The following is a 21,040-nucleotide window of genomic DNA, read 5'->3' on the forward strand; positions in this document are numbered from 1 at the left end:
TTCTCTCTCCAAATTTCACCAACAAGTTTTACTTGCTTGGAAATTGTGTTTTGTGCACAATTTTTCTCCACACAAAGAAATTCTGTGGAATAACTTGAACATTTTAATCTGAAACAAATCATTTTTATGGATGAGTGGTGTGATAGAGGTATTATTTTTGTTTTGGATTTGTTTAAAAATGATGGCAGTATACTGGAATATGAAGAATTTATGACTTTGTATAATTTATCTCTGCCTGCTAGAACTTTCAATTCTGTCATCAAAGCTTTGTCTCCAAGTTATGTCCATTTATTTAAAACACACCTTTTCTTTAATGAGAGAAAAACAATTATGCCCAAACTTTTATTGGATGGAGTTAGCCTTATTGATAAAAAATGTAATAGTAAACTTATAAAGATATTGTTACATTACACAGTTTACACACCCCTTCGATGTAAATTTTTCTGGAATAATTTTTTTGACAGTATTTGCTGGAAGAGGGCATGGTTACTCCGAGAGAAGTATTGTATGTCCAATAAAATTAGAGAGGTACACTTTAAGATTCTTCATAATGTTTACCCAACCAACTCACAAATTGCCTCTTTTGTTGATCTCTCTGAAACTTTGCTTCATTTATTCTACCACTGCAATCAGGTTAAGCCTCTTTGGGAGAGCTTGGGTTGTTATCTTTCTCATTTTATCAAATGTGATTTAAACTTTTCATTGAAGGATATATTCCTTTATTTTTCTAGGAGTGACTATGCTATTGATAATGTGGTTAATTTCTTTGTGTTGCATTATACATTTTTTATTCACAAAAACAAATTTCTCAAGACTTTGCCTAGATTTGATGTCTTCATTCCTGAGATTTCCCTTATTGTAAAATCTCTTAAACTCATCGATAACATTAAGAACAACACATTTCTTAAGAACTATGTAGGCTACGGGTTTTTCCTACTTGTTGAGGAGAAATTTTTTTTTGTTAATGTACTCAATGCAGTGCTGTTTCTTCTTTGTAAATAAATAAATAAATAAATAAAGACCCCAAAAAAACTTTTAAAAAGTTGAAAAAAATTGATTTAGTTAATGCAATGTAAAAACATTGTTATCATAACTTATTGATCATATTTTTTTACAGTGTACATGTAACGTGTAACAAGGACACTATAAAATAAAGTGTTACCAAATAAAATCATCGATAATTGTCATTGTAATTATTATTACTATAACTGACAAAGACATAAAAACTTGCAGTTACTCTGTGGCATGCAAAAGCAAGTCATCAGTCAGAACACGGCCGAAACATGAGTCAACAATGACAAACTCCACTTTAGAAATAAAAGAAATTGTGAAATTTAGGTGTGGCTTAGAACAAAAAAACACAAAATTGCATTAGAATAGCCTATTGCAATAGAGTAATGCACAAATAATTTTTCACCTTTCATTAATGGTCAGTTAACAGACTGGATATGTTTTTTGCAGTTTGGCTCACTGTGGGACGTTTATCTTGCAAAATCTGATGGATCTTACAAACTGATGACGGTGGAGGAGCTCCTGCCATGTTCATTTGGCCCTGAAGACCTGAGAGCAAAACCATTAGACTGATGAACAAACAAAGCTGAAATTATGATGCCATGTTACAAAGCAAATGTGTATAAGTACATTCAAAATGTATTGAATGGATGTGTGGTTTTATTATTTCGTAATGAAAACATACAGTAAATCTGTAAAACTAATAATAAATTCTGAACTGTTGTGTGGCTAATAATAATTGACTCACCGCGTCAAGATCTTTCGTACTTTTATTTTAAAATACATGCTACCTGGACTTTTATTGTGAAATACTTGCTTTCTAACTTTTATTTTGAAAATTGGTCGCAGAACTATCAGCATTACATAAACACTGTCCTTGAGAAATAATCATAATGCAGGGAGAAGTAAAGAGGGCCTAATTGTTTTTTGTCAACGCGAAATTTAGTTGTTTATTAGGCTCAAAATGTCAGTGAAACATGCTCTCGGCCGGGGGTTGGAGCTGGCGAGGTCAGTTTTCCAGCTGGGTCTCTTCAAACCAGCCGGCCGTGTGGCAGCGAAGTTCCGCGGTGAGCGACTGCGTGTGTCCCGGCCGACCCGCACCGTTCAGCCGCAGATCTTCTTGCCTGGCCGGTACCGCTTCTTCCGCCGGTCTCTCAGCGGGCTGGCCGCCCAGCTCCAGTCCGGCGCTTTTAGGAGAGTGGTTGGGGGTGGTTCACCCAGGAATAGGGCTGTATTCCTGGCTTTTGGGGTGGGTTTAACGCTGATTGAACAGCAGTTGGAAGAGGACAGGACAAGCGTTGCTGTGTGTCAGAAGATACAGGTGACCACAGCATCCCACAAGAACACAACAATGACTAACGTTACAGTTGCATAAAATAATGATGATGCTAATTGAGCATTCCTTTAACGGATAAATGTATATAATTGTAAATGTACTTCTAAATTTAATTTAACCTAGTCAGTTTTGTAATTAAACAGGTTTAACCACAAGTACATATGCAGAGAGTATTATAAATATACGCAAATTACATCTTATCAATTACATTTGTAATCCATTACAATTTGTCTGCAAGTGCATGCATTTCTCCATTCTATTTTTTTTTTTAATCTGGAAAAATTATCCTGCTACAAAAACATTGCAAGAGTGGTTCGACTGCAATTACATTTTTATTTACATGCTCACTTGAATTTTTTCTCACAATGTTGTTTCACAATGTAGGACGTATTCACTAATAAGAACTTCCAGAGCCCACTGAAGCCCTTTACCTCAGGGTACAAGTTGGAGGACTATGTCACTGGGAAACAGATCGGGAAAGGTTGCTGTGCAGCCGTGTATGAGGCAGCGGCTCCGTTCGCGGCCCCTGCGGAGAGAGAGAAGTGTTCACTGGTGGACCTGAACCAGAAGCAAACTGGCAATAAGAAAGCAGGGCCATTCCCTGCTACAACCAGCTTTCCTTTAGCTATGAAAATGATGTGGAACATTGGGGTGAGAAGTTACAGCATTTTAGCATTATTAATTCTATTTAATAATTAATAATTTAATGAAAGGAGAAATTCTTTTGCATCTTTGTGTAGAATACATATACATAGAGTTTTGCAGAATAAATCAACAGGTTTTTCTAATGGCAGACTGAACATTTGATACTGTGCTGTAGGCTAGTTCATCAAGTGACGCCATCCTTCGCTCAATGTCTATGGAGTTGGTTCCTGCATGTCCACGTGCCTTATCCAAAGAGCAAGAAGAGATTGCTTTGGATGGGTGAGTTTTTATTTGAACTTTAGCAGTACAACATGGCCTTAAAATACACTGAATCATTGCCAGTGGCTTTGCTATTTTTACAGGCACTTTGGAACAGTGCCTAAACGGCTGACCGCTCATCCCAACGTGATCACAGTGTACCGGGCCTTCACCGGGGACGTCCCGCTGCTGCCCGGAGCTCAGGAGGAGTACCCTGCTGCCCTGCCTGCCCGACTCAATCCACTGGGTTTGGGCAGGAATCGAACACTGTTCCTGGTCATGAAGAAGTGAGGAAGCACTCTACCAATAAATTTTTTTTTTTAATAATAAATAATTAGAATAGCAATAAACATGATTTTATTTACTTATGATAACAAAATATATTTATTATGAAATTATGGTAAATGAATAGAAAACAAATAATATATATTTTTTTTAAATTTATAAAAATAATTATATTTCTTTTCATAAAAAATATTATAAAGATTATAATAAATAAAACAATAAATAACAAATAAGAATAGTAGTTATAATTAAATGTAAATATTATACAATTACTATGAAAATAAGTAAAATAAATAATAAAACATTATAATTCATATTAATAATGGATACAATTATTAATAGTTATATTTATTTTCATAAAAATATTTATTATAAAAATAACAAAAATAAATACTAAAACAATGATCATAATAATTTATCATAATTATTATATGTATTTATTATAGAATTTATTATTAAAGAATAATACAATATTAATAATTATTATTATATTTTATATTTATTATAAGTATGCATTATTAAAATAAATACATGAAATAATAATTAATTTATATATTTGATATAGTATATATTATTAGTTACAAGTTTGTGCAGGCCTTTAGACTCATTTTCTGATGAATGGTGGTTGTGGTCAATTTTTTTAATCTGATATATCTCTTGATGCGCCTGTGCTGTAGTTACCCATACACCCTTCGGCAGTACCTGAAGGTGTGTGTGCCAGACCAGATGCAGGCCTCTCTCATGTTGCTGCAGCTGCTGGAAGGGGTGGACCACCTGTGCAGACAGGGCGTCGCTCACAGAGACCTCAAATCGGACAATGTGCTCCTGGAATGTGACAGCAGTAAGAGTCTCAAGACATTGCAGACAGTTTTTATACCAATGTAGACTTGCAGTATTGTGCCAGCGTTAGGTAAACGCTTCAATCATGCTGTTACGCGTTTTTATTTATTGTAAAGCCGGGTGTCCCAGACTGGTGATCACTGACTTTGGGTGCTGTCTGGCAGAGGATTTGGGCCTCAAACTGCCCTTCAACAGCTGGTGGATCAACAGAGGGGGAAACTCCTGTCTCATGGCACCTGAGGTGAGAAACTTCAGGAATTACTCTTGAAACACGACGTGTCTGCTAAGATGTCTCTTGGGGGGCGGGCGGCATTTATTTGATCAAAAACACATGATATATAATTATGCTAACTTTACTTGATCTTTTAGGTGGCCACAGCAGTCCCAGGTCGAGGGGTGACGATTGATTACAGTAAAGCAGATGTCTGGGCCGTAGGGGCGATTGGCTATGAGCTCTTCGGTCAGCCAAACCCCTTCTACAGCTCTCAGGGGCTGGACAGCCGCAGTTATCAGGAAAGACAACTCCCTCCACTTCCTGCTGCTGTTCCTACTGATGTTCAGCTAGTAGTGAAGCTCCTGCTACACAGAAACACTCGCAAGGTATAACCCTCACCACTAAACAGTAATATATATATTTTTTTTAAGTTTTGCAAAACATGGTAAATCTCACCTTTTTTTTTTTTTTTTTTTTTTTTAAACTATATATATAGTTGTTCACATACATTGGAGAAAAAAAGTAATGGTCCTAAAATGTTAATTTTAAGCAAATATGATTTTGACCTGTGTATATATAATTAATTTAAGCAACTATAATTTTGACCTGTGTATATATAATAAATTTAAGCAAATATTATTTTGAAAATAAGACCTGAGTTTTTAACTTTGTGATCTTCATTCAGATCACAAGACACATTTGCATAAATATATATTTTTTATATTCAATATTTTATTATTATAACTATTAAGTGTCTTTTTATTGTTATCACATTGATCATGTAGTTTTTGATTTCAAAAAGCAAAAATAAAACGTAATTAAAATAATTTCTGCATATCAGTTATTTGACTTTGAAAATGGGAGTTTGAAATGTACCCATAGAAACTCATCATCACTTCAGACTTGACTAAGAACTCTGACGTAGAAGATAAACCTGTTCATTACCTGATTTCTGTTGCACATTTAAGTCATATTTTCTTCACTCGTTTCCAGCGCCCCAGTGCACGTGTGGCCGCTAACATGCTTCACATCAGCCTGTGGGGCAAGCGTGTCTTGGCCAGATTGGATCGGGCCAGAATGGATAAAATGATCGACTGGCTGCTGTGTCAGTCTGCTGTGGTTCTCCTGAAGAGTCGTGGACCCAGCGGAAGCTCCGTGGAAACTGAACTCCAGAGATCCTTCCTCGCCAACATAGACCTGGAGGACGTCCGCACCGCTGTCAGCTTCCTCATGTATGGACAAGAGCAGTGGCAATCTCTGCTCATGCACTACCCTGAACTATAGTGTGTGTGTGTGTGTGTGTTTACTGTAGAAACAAGCACAGCTGATTACAAAGTGAGTGATGATTTATCCAAGCTCTTCCTTTCATTTCTTCCTGTAGACTGTGAAAGCACTTTAACTTTTATGTCTATCACTGACATATTTTGAAATTATGACAATTTATGCATTTGCACTTTTCACTATATATAAGAATACTTTATGCAGTTTAGAACACTTAAGAATAAACATATCAACATAATAACCACACTGACTCAAATCAGGTACAAACTCATGCATAATTAATAATGCATTATTTTACACCGTGTATCACATCACACAGGATATTGCTTAAGAGAAATCAGGAAAATAAATGCAGAATACATTTAAAAAGTTGATGCATTTCTGACAGGATATTCAATGTGAATTTGATATTATCCTTGATGACTGATTGTGTCATGAAACATTGGTGTTTACCAGAATGGAGTTGATTGGAGAGGTTGAAAAAATGGTTTGGATTTGTGATGTAATTTGAAAAGGAAAGGCATGTCAGAGGTGGGGCAGGTTTTTATGTTTTGATAAGTTCACTATGACAGTCTTTTAAATAACATGTTCAGATAAAATGTACAATAAGACCAGGCATTGTGCAATACAATTCAGTAGAGTGACTTTTAAATGCATGTTGACTTTATAATGTACATCCTGGAAAGAAGACAAAAAGAAGAGTTTGAATAGTATGGAAATATGTACTCTTGTCTTTTGCAATGTGGTAATAAAACAGTATGGTGATTGATTGGTTATATTTGATGGGTTTTTAAAAGCATGTGTACATACACTGCAGTATCATTGTAATATTTGCATTACTTTTGGATAAAATGACAAAGGCATTTCCCAAGAAGCATGGGCATATTGCTCCAGTCCTCCTGGGAATTAAGTATGCATAGGCTACTACATACTGCATTCCTAGTAGGAATAGTATGGCAGTTTTTGAATTGCGACAACGCGCTATCACACACACACACACACACACACACACACAGATCCAGCCCCTGTATCACGCCAGAGGCTAAAGTTCATTCTGAATCCCCTGAACTAATACTGGCAGATAAAACTCTGCATTTACCATAACGGACTACTAAGCTCAGTTGTTTGCACAGCTGAGTTGTTGCTTTGCATTTTTCACTAATTTCTGCACGAGTTCGCTTTATTCGACGCAAAACATGTTTTCCTCAATCAAAATTACTACTAAAACTCGAGTAGTCTTTGGTGGATCTCAAGTTTTTAAAACGTGTGCTACTCAGAGAGTCATGAAATGGGGGAACGTTGTTGACGGGAATCAGAGCAGTGTGTCTTGCACACGGCGAATGTCCGGGAAAGGTTTCAATGTCCCACCGAGCGCGGACTTTGTGGCGAGAGTCAGCGGAATCGCGACTATGTGCAAACTACCGTTTCAGGAAACAGCGGACGGGCTGGACGCGGCGTTTGTCGGAGTTCCTATTGACACCGGAACATCCAACCGTCCCGGTGCAAGGTGATACACTGCACATTAATATGTTATCCACAGTCATGAGTGTAGCTAAAATCCATGTGACAGTTTTTGGGTTGTGTAATTGTATATTATCATAACGGCACCCAGACAGCAACATAATCTCGGCCCAGATCCTGCCCACATCTGATACACGTTAAATCCACACGTTCCAGATCTGGGCCGATACTATGTTGCTGTCTGGGCAAGCACCCACACAAACATGTAATTTTAAAACAAACATGTGTATGTATGGGTGTGTTTGTAGCTTATGTGTATATACTTGTACACACATGTATACATTCACACACACACACACACACACACACACACACACACACACACACACACGTAATATATATAAATATAATAATATATTTCCAATCAAGCTGAAAAATAATGCAGGACGGTGAAAATATAATTTAAAAGTATGTATGATACATGTGAAATTAGTGAGTTATTGTTTTCCAAAAATGTTTAAAATAGCGTTTCCACCACAGAATGGCATTAAACATAATACATCATTTGTGATGTTGAGGAAATGTTCATTATTTATTTTCCATTTATATAAACCTACTATCCAGTGAACAAAAATGAGTCTCTTTTACTCTGTACAGATTTGGTCCGAGGCACATCAGGGCAGAATCTTCTATGTTAAGGGCATTCAACGGCTGGACAAGAGCGGCCCCGTACGAATCACTAAGAGTGGCAGATATCGGTGACATTAACGTCAATCTTTTTGACCTGAAGGACACATGCAAAAAAATACGTGAGGGATACCGTAAAATTGTGGCCACAGGGTGCATCCCACTTACACTGGGTGAGAGAACAGTTTCAATATGCAGGAATACTCGGATCAGTGTTGAATCTACTCTAAATATGTATGTTACTTCCCCTTTTCAACTTGTCTTGGATCCCCAGGAGGTGATCACACAATTGCATACCCGATTCTTCAGGCAGTTGCTGAGAGGTTGGTGCACACTCAACAGGCCTCCCTCCAAGTTTACATTACTGACATTTAGACTGAAATATTGCTGTTTCTGCTGTTCAGACATGGTCCAGTGGGGCTAATACATGTGGATGCCCATGCGGACACTAGTGACATGATTCTGGGTGAGAAGATTGGCCACGGGACCCCTTTCAGGCGCTGTGTGGATGAGGGTCTCCTGGACTGCAACAGGGTCGTCCAGATCGGGCTTAGAGGGCCGAGTTATTCTCCAGATAATTATGAGTGGAGCCGAGCACAGGTATCAGGTTTTTATATATACACACACACACACACACTAGATATATATATATATATATATATATATGGGCATATTGTATTAGTGTTATTTTATATTATAATAATATGCTCATATTATATATATTAAATTAATTAATTTATTATTATTAGTTATTATTATTGTGTTAGTTAATTCATTATCATATTAATATATATATATATGATATTTAATTATTTATTTAAATAATCAATTAACTTAATTTATATATATATATACATACATATTAAATTTTATATGAATTATTATCATTTATTATTTAATTTATTAACTATTAAATATTTCTTTTTAATTAAGCAATTATTTTTTAACCCCCTTGATGTAGATACATATATATACACATATATGTACATATACATATTTAGATATACATTTAAATGTATTTTAATTGACTTTTTTGCTCTTTCCAGGGTTTCCGTGTAGTCGAGGCTGTGGAGTGCTGGCACAAATCTCTTGTCCCTCTCATGGAGGAGGTTCGCTCACAGATGGGAACCGGACCTGTCTATCTCAGCTTTGACATAGACAGTCTGGACCCTGCATACGCTCCCGGGACAGGAACGCCCGAGATTGCGGGTCTCACACCCATTCAGGTATGTTTTACCCGTCCAGGTCCACCAGAGGTGCTCAATCCTGCTCCTGGAGATCTGCAACTAATCAAACTCCCTTGAACCAGCTAAAGAAGGTCATACTTTTACAAGTATGCATATAAATATGACTAAATAATGTACACTATTAATATATAATCTGTGACAAATAAGTATCTAGGATGGATCTGCACACTTTTACATTTATGCATGGATACATATTTCAAATATCCACCGGTCCAGTAAATCCAACAGTGCATACCAGCATATTTGAAGGAGAATTTTTTAACATACTGTAATATAATTTGGGACATACTAGCTCTAATCTGACTCACTATTCAGTACTGCTAATGTGCGATTGGGATGTAGCCAAGATCCCACACTCAGTTTTGAGCAGCTCTTAGACTTTGCACATCAAAGTTTAATATTAACAGTAGGTTGGCTTGAAGAAGAATGTCTTTTTAAATTTTGCTTTCAGGGTCTGGAAATCATCCGAGGTTGTCGAGGTCTTAATCTTGTCGGTTGTGATTTGGTTGAGGTTTCTCCACCTTATGACATCACAGGTACTGTATTACATTGGGTAAATAAGTCATTTAAGATTAAATTCATTTCATTAATGCGGAATGTTTTAATTTCTCATACTGTTTGATCTGTTTTCAAAGGAAACACTGCTTTGACTGGTGCTAACCTCCTTTTTGAGATGATGTGTGTCCTTCCGAAAGTCAAATACTATTGATTGCTTTATTTTTCTAAGATGTTCGTGAAATGTCCCAGGTAATTGTACATTGTCATAAAATGTACGATTTATGTACAAAATGGGCATTAAAATAATTTTCAGCAACAAATACCTTTATTTGAAGTAGCAAAACAATGTCGTACTATCACAATTTATGATAACAATAACCCTTGATGTTTGTGAATTGTGGAGTGAAATTATTATTATTTTTTCCACAAAATTATGGAAATAAAACATTTCATGTTTATTTGATATAGTTTTAAAACCATTTATAATAGATTAATAAATAAAACAGATTATATAATAACATGATACAGTGTCAATATTTTACAGCACAGACACGAAATACATTTAGTCATACAGAGTTAATACAGTAAGCCATGAAAATTTGGCATGATTTAATGCTGACTATCTTAAATTTAAGATATTTACCAGTGCATCGCAAAACATATATAATAAAATGCTAATATAGTACAATGGCACCAATACCGCATTATTAATTATAAAGTATAATGAATGTTCATTGAACACCATATGAATAAAGTAATATTACTCCTCACTCAGATTGCATCAGTAATGGAAGACTTCATACAGGAGTGGATTTAACACATCCACAACTTTCTGTGCATATGTGATAGATAATCAAACAAATACATTACCACTAAAACGGCCTTCCACAGCTAACATCAAATGCATAGTATAAAATACTTCCGATCAAGTGTGTTATTTTTTCTCTACGTACTGTTGAGAATATTTTTGCATGCCACAGCACATTTTCAATGAAAGAACACAACTGGAAATCTGGCACTATTAGTCATTCTAATTTTTACCTGCTCATTTGTTAGCTGCACTATATAGCTGAATGTGACTGGTAAAGGTCAATAAAGAGCTTTACTTACACTATCCATCTGGTTAGAACATCTCAAATCTTTCTTATATTTTTAGAGACACAAACCCATATGACATCTTTACATAGACGTTTAATATAATCATGTAACTATTTACACCTTGTGACTGAAACACAGCTCATATTTTACAGGTATTGCTGTAAAGTCGTGCTAGTTTGTGTTAAAGTTTCTAGGCATTTGACAAAGAGCTGCATAACAAAATTTATAAAGCTACAGTACTTAATTTGTTGAATATTTAAGTGAACAAAATAAAAGACTAAAATCTGTAAAAGCTATATTGTTTGTAATGTTCAAATTATTTTAAAAATGGCACTTTTGGCCAATTTGAATTCTGACAAATAGAAATTAAATGTCTCAAAGTAGCCCAAGTATTTATTTTTTATTTTGGCCTAAAATAAATTTTTGGTAAGGAATTGCAAGTAAAAAAAAGTTTTTTTTATTTTTTTTAACACTTTAAGGTTAACATTAGTTAATGCAATTGAAAAATGTACATCATCCATGATCAAAAAATACTGTAAAAGTATTGTTTGTTTGTTATTTTATTTATTGCATTAACTAATGTTAATGTATAAAATCTTACTGTAAAATGTAAGCAAACTTACATTACTTTCTTGATTAAAGGGGTTAAATTAAAAGGGAAAGTGTCTATTAAAATTGTAAAACATACAAATTCACAGCATTGTCACGAGTAAACATAGTTATGACTAAAAAGTCTACAGTGTTCATGTTTGTTACGCTACTTTTTGTTAGCTATTTTAAACTAGCAGCATGTTGCAATATTGTTTTGTTGAAATGAAATGTCAAAAATTGAAAGCTAGGATAGCTGTATCAATATTTTGGCTCTCAACCAACAACCTTCGAAATAAATACAGAAGACCCAAACTGACTGTAAAGCCCTCCATTAGAGCAGCTAAAGTAAATATGTCCAAGAAGTCAGAAACAGCATCCGTGTCGATTCAACTACTTCATATATTTTCCGTTCCTCCACACAGCTAATCTTAAGTAACTTCTGCAAACTCTTACGTATAATCGTCTCACGATCATCTGCGCAGCGTCAAGTCAGGTTTCACTGAGGCCTTTGGTGCAGCTGGGTTATTAGCTCTAGCAAAAGCATGCTAGCTTCCATGAGGCTTTATTTATTGACAGTGATCTTATCCAGACCGGGCCAGGCTGGGACGTAGTACCGGGGCAGAGTCCCTTCCATCAGTCGCTCCATCCAGAGCCCGAGTCGATCCAGTTTGTGGTGGATCTGAAGAGTTGTGGATCTGGAGCGTGTGATGCCCTTTCTGGATCGGGATCCTCCTCCTTCCTCTTCCGGCTTGCTATCCAAGTCTTCACCTGTGTAGACTGGCTTGAAAAGACACAGGTATTTCTTATGGCCATTGAGGGCTAGAACGTACCCCGTGTAATCTGCTTTGCGGCTGGACACCTCGTCCTCGTCCGTGTCGATCTGCACGGCGTCCTGAGCGTACTCCAGCACAGCAGTCATCCATTCTCCGTGTTTATCCACATTCAGGAAGGAGAAGTGTAGCGTCAAACTCCTGCGAGGAAAAGGAAACATTGAGAGCGTTTAAATGTACGTTCTTAAACCGATTATTCTTCAATAAGCATACAGAAATAACAACACGTGTGGTCATGTAAATGCATTAAACGGTTTAAAAATAAACCAATCGGCACAGCTAGATTTGTGCTCATTACCCAGATTTCGCCCCGGCGTGTAAACACCTTCTGTTGGTGTACTCTCACTATACTCTCACACACACTCGCACAGAAACGTGTTGTCAGTTTCATCAAGATTTCATCAGTAAAATAGTTTAGCTACTTAGGGTGCTTTCACACCTGTAGTTCGGTTCATTTGGTCCGCACTAAGGGCGAAAAATTTTGCTTTGTATCATTTTCAGGCGTTTTGATTCCTTTTCACACCACACTGATTGCTCTGGTCCGAATCAGTTGTTGAGTTGATGAAACGAACCAAAATGCAGTCAGGTGACAACATCCACATCACTTGTTGGCCAGATGTGTCTTGAACATATTTCCACAACTGCACTTAAATTGGTCAGAATTAATATGCGGGAAAATTCCAACAGAACTCCCGGAAGTAAACAAAGAGGAAAATCCGGCAGACAATGCGGAGAATTCACTCACAATGTATGTACAGAATCAGCAGGAGCTTTATCCTTTCGCAAATCCCCCCATAAATAACAAAGTCTAGACGCAATATAAATAAGAAATTCACTGTGCAGTGTGGACAACTTCAGTGTTTATGATGAGATTTTAGTGAGAGTGCAGAACACGGTAAGTCAGTCATGGCTTAAAGGGAGCGCTATTGACAATCTAAATAATAATTTTGTTTGACTACGTAAGCTGGTTTAGTCCAAAAATGCACAGTTTTTTGGCAGTTGGGTCTGTTCGAGGTCGGATCACGTTCTCACCACAAACGAACCGCTCCAGAGTTCGCTTGAAAGTGGACCAAGACCTCCTCGGTTATTTGGTCCGCTTTTGGTGCGCACCCGAGTGCGATTGCTGCTTTCACACCTGACCAAACGAACCGCACCAAGGGAGAAAACGAACTCTAGTGCGATTCAACCGAACTAAATGAGGCAGGTGTGAAAGCGCCCCTAAAAGCTATTTGACATTTCTCACTAGAGAAGTCATAATTACGGCGCTGTTCTTGAAGCAGATAAACTTACAGTGTCAATATTAGTAGAGACGCTGCTGCCAAACACTGTTGAGAGATGCAGACTCGGGTAATTCACGTTCACTTAATCTCTCTCTCTCTCTCTCTCTCTCTCTCTCACACTCTCTCTCTAATAACTGCATTAGTCTCTGCTATCAATGGCTCAAGCCTCCATTACTAGCTCTAAAAAGATGTTTTGGAATTAGCAACAGAGGTGTAGGATGAGAAGAAATTAGTCCTAAACATTGCGTTTTATGGACAAAAACCTGACAAATGTCTAGAAATACATCATCAGAACAATGTTTTGAGGTGTGGTAACTAATAAGTCATTAGTGTTATACTAATAAGCGGTTCTTTTTTTAGACAATGTAACTGCAAAAGTATGTAATGAGGGCTCACCCTGTGAATGAATAAACCTCCTTGGCAAACTTGCTGAGCAGGATATTCTTTGTGGCATCAGTAAGTACCAGAACTACATTGATGTGACCCGGCCTCAACTTCACCAGGTTACTGGTGTATGTGATGTCGGTTAACTCTGTCACCTCCACAAAGTTCTTCTTTGGTGGACGACTGCTGGAAAAAGAGTGAAGTGAAAAATAAAATGAGAAGTGATATGATAAAATAAAGTAGAAAAGCATATATATCAAAATTCTGGCCTATAAGTAGATAATTATGTTTGTGTTATGGCTGTTATTAAAATTCTATACTTATTTTAGTATGCATTTTTTTTTCAGGCAAAATATAATGACTACAAAAATAAAAATAAATTGTTTTAAATGCTGATATTAAAATTTTATATTTCTTTTACTATATTACTTTTTTAGTCATTTAGATAAGTGACAAAAATATATTGTTTTAAGTGATTTTAAGCATCACAACATTATAGACTTCAGTATGAAATGGATATTAATTTTCAAATCTTCTAAAGATTACAATATACAGTTATAATCATATACATATTATGAATAAATAATATAAATGTTAAAATAAGGGAAATTAGCTTGCATAATTAAATATCCAAAATTGAACAATATCGATTATAAAATCTTTAATATCATCCAATAAACAATATGATACTTAGAAATGTTCCATTAACCATTAAAATAGATTAATTTATGTGGAATGATTTATTCAAACATGATATATGGCTGAACCTGGATGTGTTGGAGGTGTTTGGTGAACCGTTCTCTGTCTTAGCAGTCTCACTTGATTTTGCTTTGGGCTGTTTTTCCTCACTTGAGTCACTGAAAATGGAAACAACGATGTTGAATGTCTGCATTTCCCGTCAAAATGCAGAGACACATCAAAATTAAGAAAGCAATAAATCTCACCTAAAAGCTTGAATAACTACTGTGCCAAATAAAATAAAAAGTGCAGAGAATAACAAAGACATAAGGGGCATCATCTCATGCCTGCAAAAGAAAGAAAATTAACTTTGATATAGAACATTAAATATCCAAATATTACAAATATTACTGAAAGACTCCACCTTAGCATGAGGGATATTTTGTAAAGTTTATGAGTTAGCAATCGTAACCAAAGGGGGAGGAGCTTAGCGAAGGGCCAAATGGTGTTTTTTTCTCTTACCAGTTATTGTGAAGAAGATCATCAATAATTTCAGACAAGTAGTCATATGCCGAGTAAATCCATCTTATTAAAAACATCTGAGAATAAATAAATATACAAAAGTTAAACTATTGTAGGACACTTGACTGATACAGCAAATTCAGAACACTATTTGGACATGGATCTCTACTGAAACATGCATATAGGTCAGTGCTTATTTCTCAATTAAAGACGCTCCATGAAAAGCAAACCCTGAGAGACTCACCGAGGCGAACTCATTGTTGAGCTCTGGCAGAATGGCGTCATAGTTGAGGATGGAGGGATCCTTCTGCAGTCTTTCGAGTTCCTGCAGGAGCTTGTGTTTGTCCTCCTTACTGCCGTTCCATCCTCCCAAGATTGGCTTATACAGGATCTTACCAGCTTCATTACGCCTCTCCAGAATCACCACCTGCATAACACACACACAATCTAAGCTGCTGACTTCTGTGGTCATGGCCAATTGTGGATTTTGTCAATATTGATGACTTTGATTGGAAAACAGGCCAATAACCAATTAACCGATTGGTCATTTTAATTAACAATAATATCAATGAAAACTTTCTATGAAAAATGTAAAGATTTCAGTGTAAAATAGTTCTGAACAAAATATTCTGGGGGCCATGAACGTTTTGTGAAAATTATTAAAAACATTGGCGTGTATAGCAAATTAAATTTATTACAGTACATACAAAATGAACCAAACTATAGCTCCAAATAACACAACTTAATCTGAATGGAAACAGGTGTAACTTTAGCAATCATGTAAACAATTGCAACATCAAAGTGATTGATTTCATATAATTTATTGTTCCAATCTCTGTCTACAAAAATCTATGTAAAAAGCAACTGTAACATTGATTAATCAGTAAAAACATATTGGTCGACCAAATCTAAAGGGGCTTTTGCACAGGCTAGTTATAGGAACTAGCCACCATATAGCTATGTTATAGCTGGTTGTTGTGCGGGACTTTAATTGTGACAGCTCGGCAGACTTTTATTTTGATGGCAAAGAGAAAAGGCTAACCAGAGCCTGAACACACAGGGCTACCATTCTCCATCTTCATTAGTTTATGATCAGTTTAACAGTCCTATCTAATACGTTATTAGATAGAACTGTTAAACAATGAAAGTAAACGGTATACGAAAAAGCTGGGTTAGACCCTACTCTGAAGTATAGAAGTTTAGTTCCCCCAAAAGTGGTTCCTATAACTAAAATCGTCCCCAGTTCCTGCCAAAATTCGGGTACTTCCTCCAATAGTTATAGGAACTACGAAAAGGTTCCTCTGGTGCGAAAGCCCCTTAAACTGCATGGAGAAGATAAGGTCTACCTGTGGTGGTGTGCCGTCTTTGTTCTGTAGAAGTACATCACATAGAGGCTGCTGCCATCGCTGGTAGACGTAAGCAAACCGCAATACATCATTAGTGTTAGTAGAGGCTAGTGAAAGGAATGCTTCATTTCCTGTGGCGAAGGACTCTTCCTCACCAGTGATGAGTAGAATGCAATATCTGTGGAAAAGACATCGCAGACCTTTGGAAAAGACATGTTGCACCAGATTAACTACTGATTTTTACACAGCCATCTTACTTCCTGCGTCGATGGAACTGTTTAACTGGGCAAAGCTCATCAAATAGCTTCTGGTTTACCAGACGAGGGGCCAGTAGGAACCTGTTGTTGGAGATGAACTCATCTATTATCTGCTTCTTCATCCCTTTAGCCTGAGGGAGAAGATAGTCAATTGAAAGTCAGAGGTAAACACATTTATATCTTCTCAAACATCTCATATGACCACCATTTTCCAAGCAAGGCACCGTTTGTTGGTCCTGGATCAAAGCATGCATATAAACCTAATATTAACCATTAAGAATCTCGAAAATCAGAGGAAAGCAAGATGTTGCTGAAGCCTTAACCTAATTAGTTTGTGAATGTTGTTTCAGGGCTAACAAGGATGTTGATCGAGGGCCTAGAACCTTCTAGGACCAGGATCCAGGGCCAGTTGCACCAGTAGGCTAGTTTTGACATGAAGGGGCACTAAGTTACAACTTTCACACTGGTAAATATATTTGCGTTGCACCATTACACTTAGTTGAAACGCAACTCTACATATAAACTAAATACACTGCCTGGCCAAAAAAAGTCGGTGTTTGGATTTAAATAGGCAAACACTGAAGAGTCTATGGTTGGATCATTACTGCAGTGATTGTTATGTTTCTAGCATGTTAAATGTTTGTCAGCAGTTCTTCTAAACCTAATTGATGGAGTGTGTAGCTTTTCATTTCTTAAACAAGCATTTAGGAAGACACATCATGGCCAAATTCCAGGATGACAATGTCAAGATTCATCAGGCTCAAACTGTGAAAGAATGGTTGGGAGGGAGCATGAAGAATCATTTTCACACATGAATTATCACCTTTGAGTTCAGATCTTAAATTCATTGAAAGTCTTTGGGATGTGCTGGAGGAGACTTTACAGAGTGCTGGACTCTTGCATTGACAATACAAGACCTTTACCAAAAATCTATGCACCTCTTGGTGGAAATAACATCACAACAATGATTAAGTAGTATTGTATTTTAAAGGAAACTTATTTTTAACATTAGTTGCGGTAGGCAAAAAAGTTAATCAAGGATAAAATGAAATCCATGGCATTTCCACGTAACAATGTATTTAAAGGCTGCTATTAGATCATTGAGGGTAAACATCATATTATGCGACTACACGTTACTTTACGGAGAGCTTTCAACCTACTACCTACTTAAGAACAAATGGTGCAATCGAATAAAGTACAGAGTAAGTTACAAACTAGCTAGTAGTTACAAAGCCTCTAGTGTGGACTCGTTCCAATTTCAGTAATGTTATGAACCCAGTAAGGGTTAGATTTATCGGTTGTTTGTTTTCCCTTTGTTTGGGAACTTCCTAATGGCTGGTGCAACCCTACCCAGGACCTTTTAAATAAAAATAGTTTGATACAAAATAAACTAAAGAATGTTCCAAATAGCAAAACCTTAATCTCAACATAAACAGGCGAATCCATCAATTAATGTGTTGATTTATGCCAGTAACAGACTTCATTCCATCAATATGACCTACAGAAGTTAAAGGAACAGCTCTACCTGTATAATGTCTGCAGGCTTCTCCACGTCTTCTTTGAAGACAAGCATGGTTGGAGCGTAAGTGTTAATATTGAATTTTCTGAGCAGGTCAGCAGTCTCAGAAAGACCTTGATCCACATATCCAAACTGCACGTAATCCTTATAGGCAAACGCTGTTAGCTATTGAAAAGTAATGGAAACGATCAGTCATTGGGGTACTGGAAGGAGTATTGGCAATTCTCAAGGTTACTAACCAACTTTACCTTATAAAGCAGAGGAACCGAAGGCACTTGGTCAAACAGGAGAACGTGTGGCTTGTTCAGCTCATGCCAGCTCTTCAGAAACTCTTGGTTGTTCTTGTCTGTGACCTACAGACATCCATTAAGGAGATGTTTAAGACCAGAATAATATGCAGACATTGGGAGTGAATGAGGATGTTCACTAACCTTTTCGACAAGTCTCTGTGGCAGCAAATCCTCTACGAACTGCATCAGGTGGCCCTTAACAACAGCGTAATGAAAGAAAGACACTTTTCCATTGACAACACCAAGAATGGACGGAGTCTGATGTGCGCCCAGGTGATTTGATAAACGCCGCTCATGACCAACATTGACCACACCGATTCCAATCCCTAGAAATGAGGGGAAAAAAGTACTTGAACTTAAACTCATTTTAACTCTAGTAAGGTCATATCACTTACTGGGTCATGACATGTAAGCATTTCTAGAAAATTGACAATCTCTCACCCAGAGTTTCCAATTCCTGCACTGTTTCTTTCCAGACTGGCTCGATATGGATGCAGCTAAAGCACCAGTCTGAGGTGATCTTGATCAAGTAAGGCCTTGAGAAGCTGTCAGGCACAACTTCATTGACATACTGGTTGAAATGCAATGTATACTTCTTGTCAGCAAAGTCACGACCACCCTTATTGTTAAAGGGAAAGTGGAAGAAAGACTCGTCAAAGTAGAAGTTGTCATGAAAGTGGTGGAAACCGTAATGGCCGCGACCATACGGATGAGTGTTGTCTGTTTTTCCATAGCGATTGTAGCTGGCTCTCTTCTCCTCATTTGTTAAGATCTATGGAGTAACATGAAGTTAACATCATCATTACTTCTGACAACATGTAATCGGTTCAGAGTCTATATAAGCTGCAGTACCTCATAAGACTTTGTTATCTTGATGAACATGTCTTCTGCTTCAGCATTTTTGTTTTTATCAGGATGCCTGACAGTAGAAATGAAAGAGGACCATGGTGTATTCTTATTTAGACATTATTAAATTACTGTATAAGTATTACAGTCTACAAAAAAATAGCACTCTCACCATTCTTTGGCCAGGCGTTTGTACACTTTTTTGATTTCTGCTTGGCTTGCCCTTCTGGTGACTCCAAGAACCTTATATGGATCAAATTCTGCAGTGCTTTCCACCACAGCGTCCATCAGGAGCACGTAGACCATCATCACTGAGAGCAATACCACCACCATCCTCATCCTGACCATGTGTTCTGCTGCCCAGAGACTATCACAGTAATGACATTTTGAAGGTTATTATGGAGATAATACTGAAGCATGAAATATTATAAAGTAAATAGGTATTTAATTATAAAAAAATGAAGGAACAAATAAATAAATGTAAAATACAGACAGTTGCACAAATAAATTATTTCTAATAAACAGCAATAAACGAGAGGCAAATAGATAAATAAACATCTAAACATTAAATATTTATAGGTGAATTTGTTACAAAAATAAAATAAATTATTTTTTAATAAATACAACAAAATGTGAAGGGTAAATATATAAATAAATGTGTAGGCCTACATAAATGAAGGAATTAAATATATCCATTGTTATTGTTAACTAAAACTTGAGCAATAATTTTTGGTATTTGAAATAAAGCTAAAATAATATAAAATATAATTATTATGAAAAAATTACATTTAAAATTAATGTAATTTTCCTTAATTGACAACGGACTGAAAAAAAAAAACAAGTAGAAGTAGGCTACTGAAATTAGTACAACTAAAATAAAAGTTAAATAGAAACTTAAAAAAATGAAATAATACAACAGAATTACTAAACCTGAAAATATACAACTGAAAACTATTACACAATATTAATAAATATTTTAATAAATAATATTATAGAAAAATGAATAAAAAACATTCATGATTATGGATAATTTCATTTCAGTCTCCATTGTGTTACGATCGAACTGCCTTCGTCTGCCACATCCCAAATAAACATACAAAATATGCATATTATAAAAGGTGTCCATTTCAAATGCTGAAAGCTGTCATGCAACAGAAGTTTCTAATGGATGTCAGTGACACATGCTATAGTCGCGTTTAGACCATTAGCTACATAAAAACGCGACATAAAGCGCAATCAAAGGTAGAAGAAAATAAACAATTAAACGCGATCTGAGGGCGATAATAAAGCAGGACATGCAGTTAGAACGACCTCTGACGAATGTGCTTCATCCTAAGCTAGCCTGTTAGCTAGCTCATGCATTTACCACGAATATGACATCAAAACGAGAGACGACTATTAAAACATGAATGGATTATGAATATACCACTACGAATGGTGAGAGAAGTTCATCCATCCATCTGAGTGACGCGTTCATAAACCATGACACATGCGCATTAATATTAGCAGAGATTCATAGCGGCACATATAACACACACCTCTCTCTCTCTCTCTCTCTCTCTCTCTCTCTCTCTCTCTCTCTCTCTCTCTCTCTCTCTCTCTCTGACATTTAACTTGGTATTACCATCCATTACAG

General features: G+C 36.5%; 4 protein-coding genes across 5 annotated transcripts in view; 3 read left to right on the forward strand and 1 right to left on the reverse strand.

Moving 5' to 3' along the window:
* Window positions 1–1,748, forward strand: part of cdaa (cytidine deaminase a) — a 3,350-nt gene extending 1,602 nt beyond the window's left edge. The window contains exon 4 of the mRNA XM_077218736.1: window positions 1,462–1,748. Within this exon, the coding sequence (XP_077074851.1) occupies window positions 1,462–1,584 (123 nt within the window). The 3' untranslated portion in view covers window positions 1,585–1,748. The remainder of the gene's footprint in view (window positions 1–1,461) is intronic.
* A 64-nt stretch (window positions 1,749–1,812) lies between these two features.
* On the forward strand, window positions 1,813–6,639 carry pink1 (PTEN induced kinase 1). Its single transcript, XM_077218721.1, has 8 exons — window positions 1,813–2,332; window positions 2,732–2,998; window positions 3,168–3,271; window positions 3,355–3,537; window positions 4,213–4,376; window positions 4,492–4,616; window positions 4,745–4,975; window positions 5,583–6,639. Exons 1-8 carry the CDS (start codon window positions 1,976–1,978, stop codon window positions 5,871–5,873), a joined length of 1,722 nt encoding a protein of 573 aa, XP_077074836.1. The 5' UTR covers window positions 1,813–1,975; the 3' UTR covers window positions 5,874–6,639.
* Window positions 6,640–6,828: 189 nt separating this feature from the next.
* On the forward strand, window positions 6,829–11,593 carry agmat (agmatinase (putative)). The gene is made up of 7 exons (XM_077218730.1): window positions 6,829–7,377; window positions 7,989–8,191; window positions 8,293–8,341; window positions 8,423–8,618; window positions 9,065–9,244; window positions 9,717–9,801; window positions 9,901–11,593. Exons 1-7 carry the CDS (start codon window positions 7,067–7,069, stop codon window positions 9,972–9,974), a joined length of 1,098 nt encoding a protein of 365 aa, XP_077074845.1. The 5' UTR covers window positions 6,829–7,066; the 3' UTR covers window positions 9,975–11,593.
* Window positions 10,070–20,977, reverse strand: dnajc16 (DnaJ (Hsp40) homolog, subfamily C, member 16). 2 transcript variants are annotated; one of them, XM_077218714.1, is made up of 15 exons: window positions 20,831–20,977; window positions 19,577–19,771; window positions 19,411–19,477; window positions 19,000–19,330; window positions 18,700–18,884; window positions 18,517–18,621; window positions 18,275–18,433; window positions 16,750–16,880; window positions 16,493–16,670; window positions 15,391–15,573; window positions 15,147–15,223; window positions 14,891–14,971; window positions 14,714–14,803; window positions 13,959–14,132; window positions 10,070–12,423 (listed from the first exon to the last, which is right to left on the reverse strand). In XM_077218714.1, exons 2-15 carry the CDS (start codon window positions 19,750–19,752, stop codon window positions 12,015–12,017), a joined length of 2,346 nt encoding a protein of 781 aa, XP_077074829.1. In that variant the 5' UTR covers window positions 19,753–19,771; window positions 20,831–20,977; the 3' UTR covers window positions 10,070–12,014. The 2 variants fall into 2 exon arrangements, with proteins under 2 accessions (XP_077074829.1, XP_077074830.1); XM_077218715.1 differs by having other exon boundaries at window positions 13,959–14,129; window positions 20,831–20,963.
* Window positions 20,978–21,040: the final 63 nt, after the last annotated feature.

Source organism: Siphateles boraxobius, unplaced genomic scaffold (genome assembly GCF_051911475.1).
Source record: "Siphateles boraxobius isolate OS27281-9 unplaced genomic scaffold, OSU_SipBor_1 77, whole genome shotgun sequence".
Classification (NCBI taxonomy): domain Eukaryota; kingdom Metazoa; phylum Chordata; class Actinopteri; order Cypriniformes; family Leuciscidae; genus Siphateles; species Siphateles boraxobius.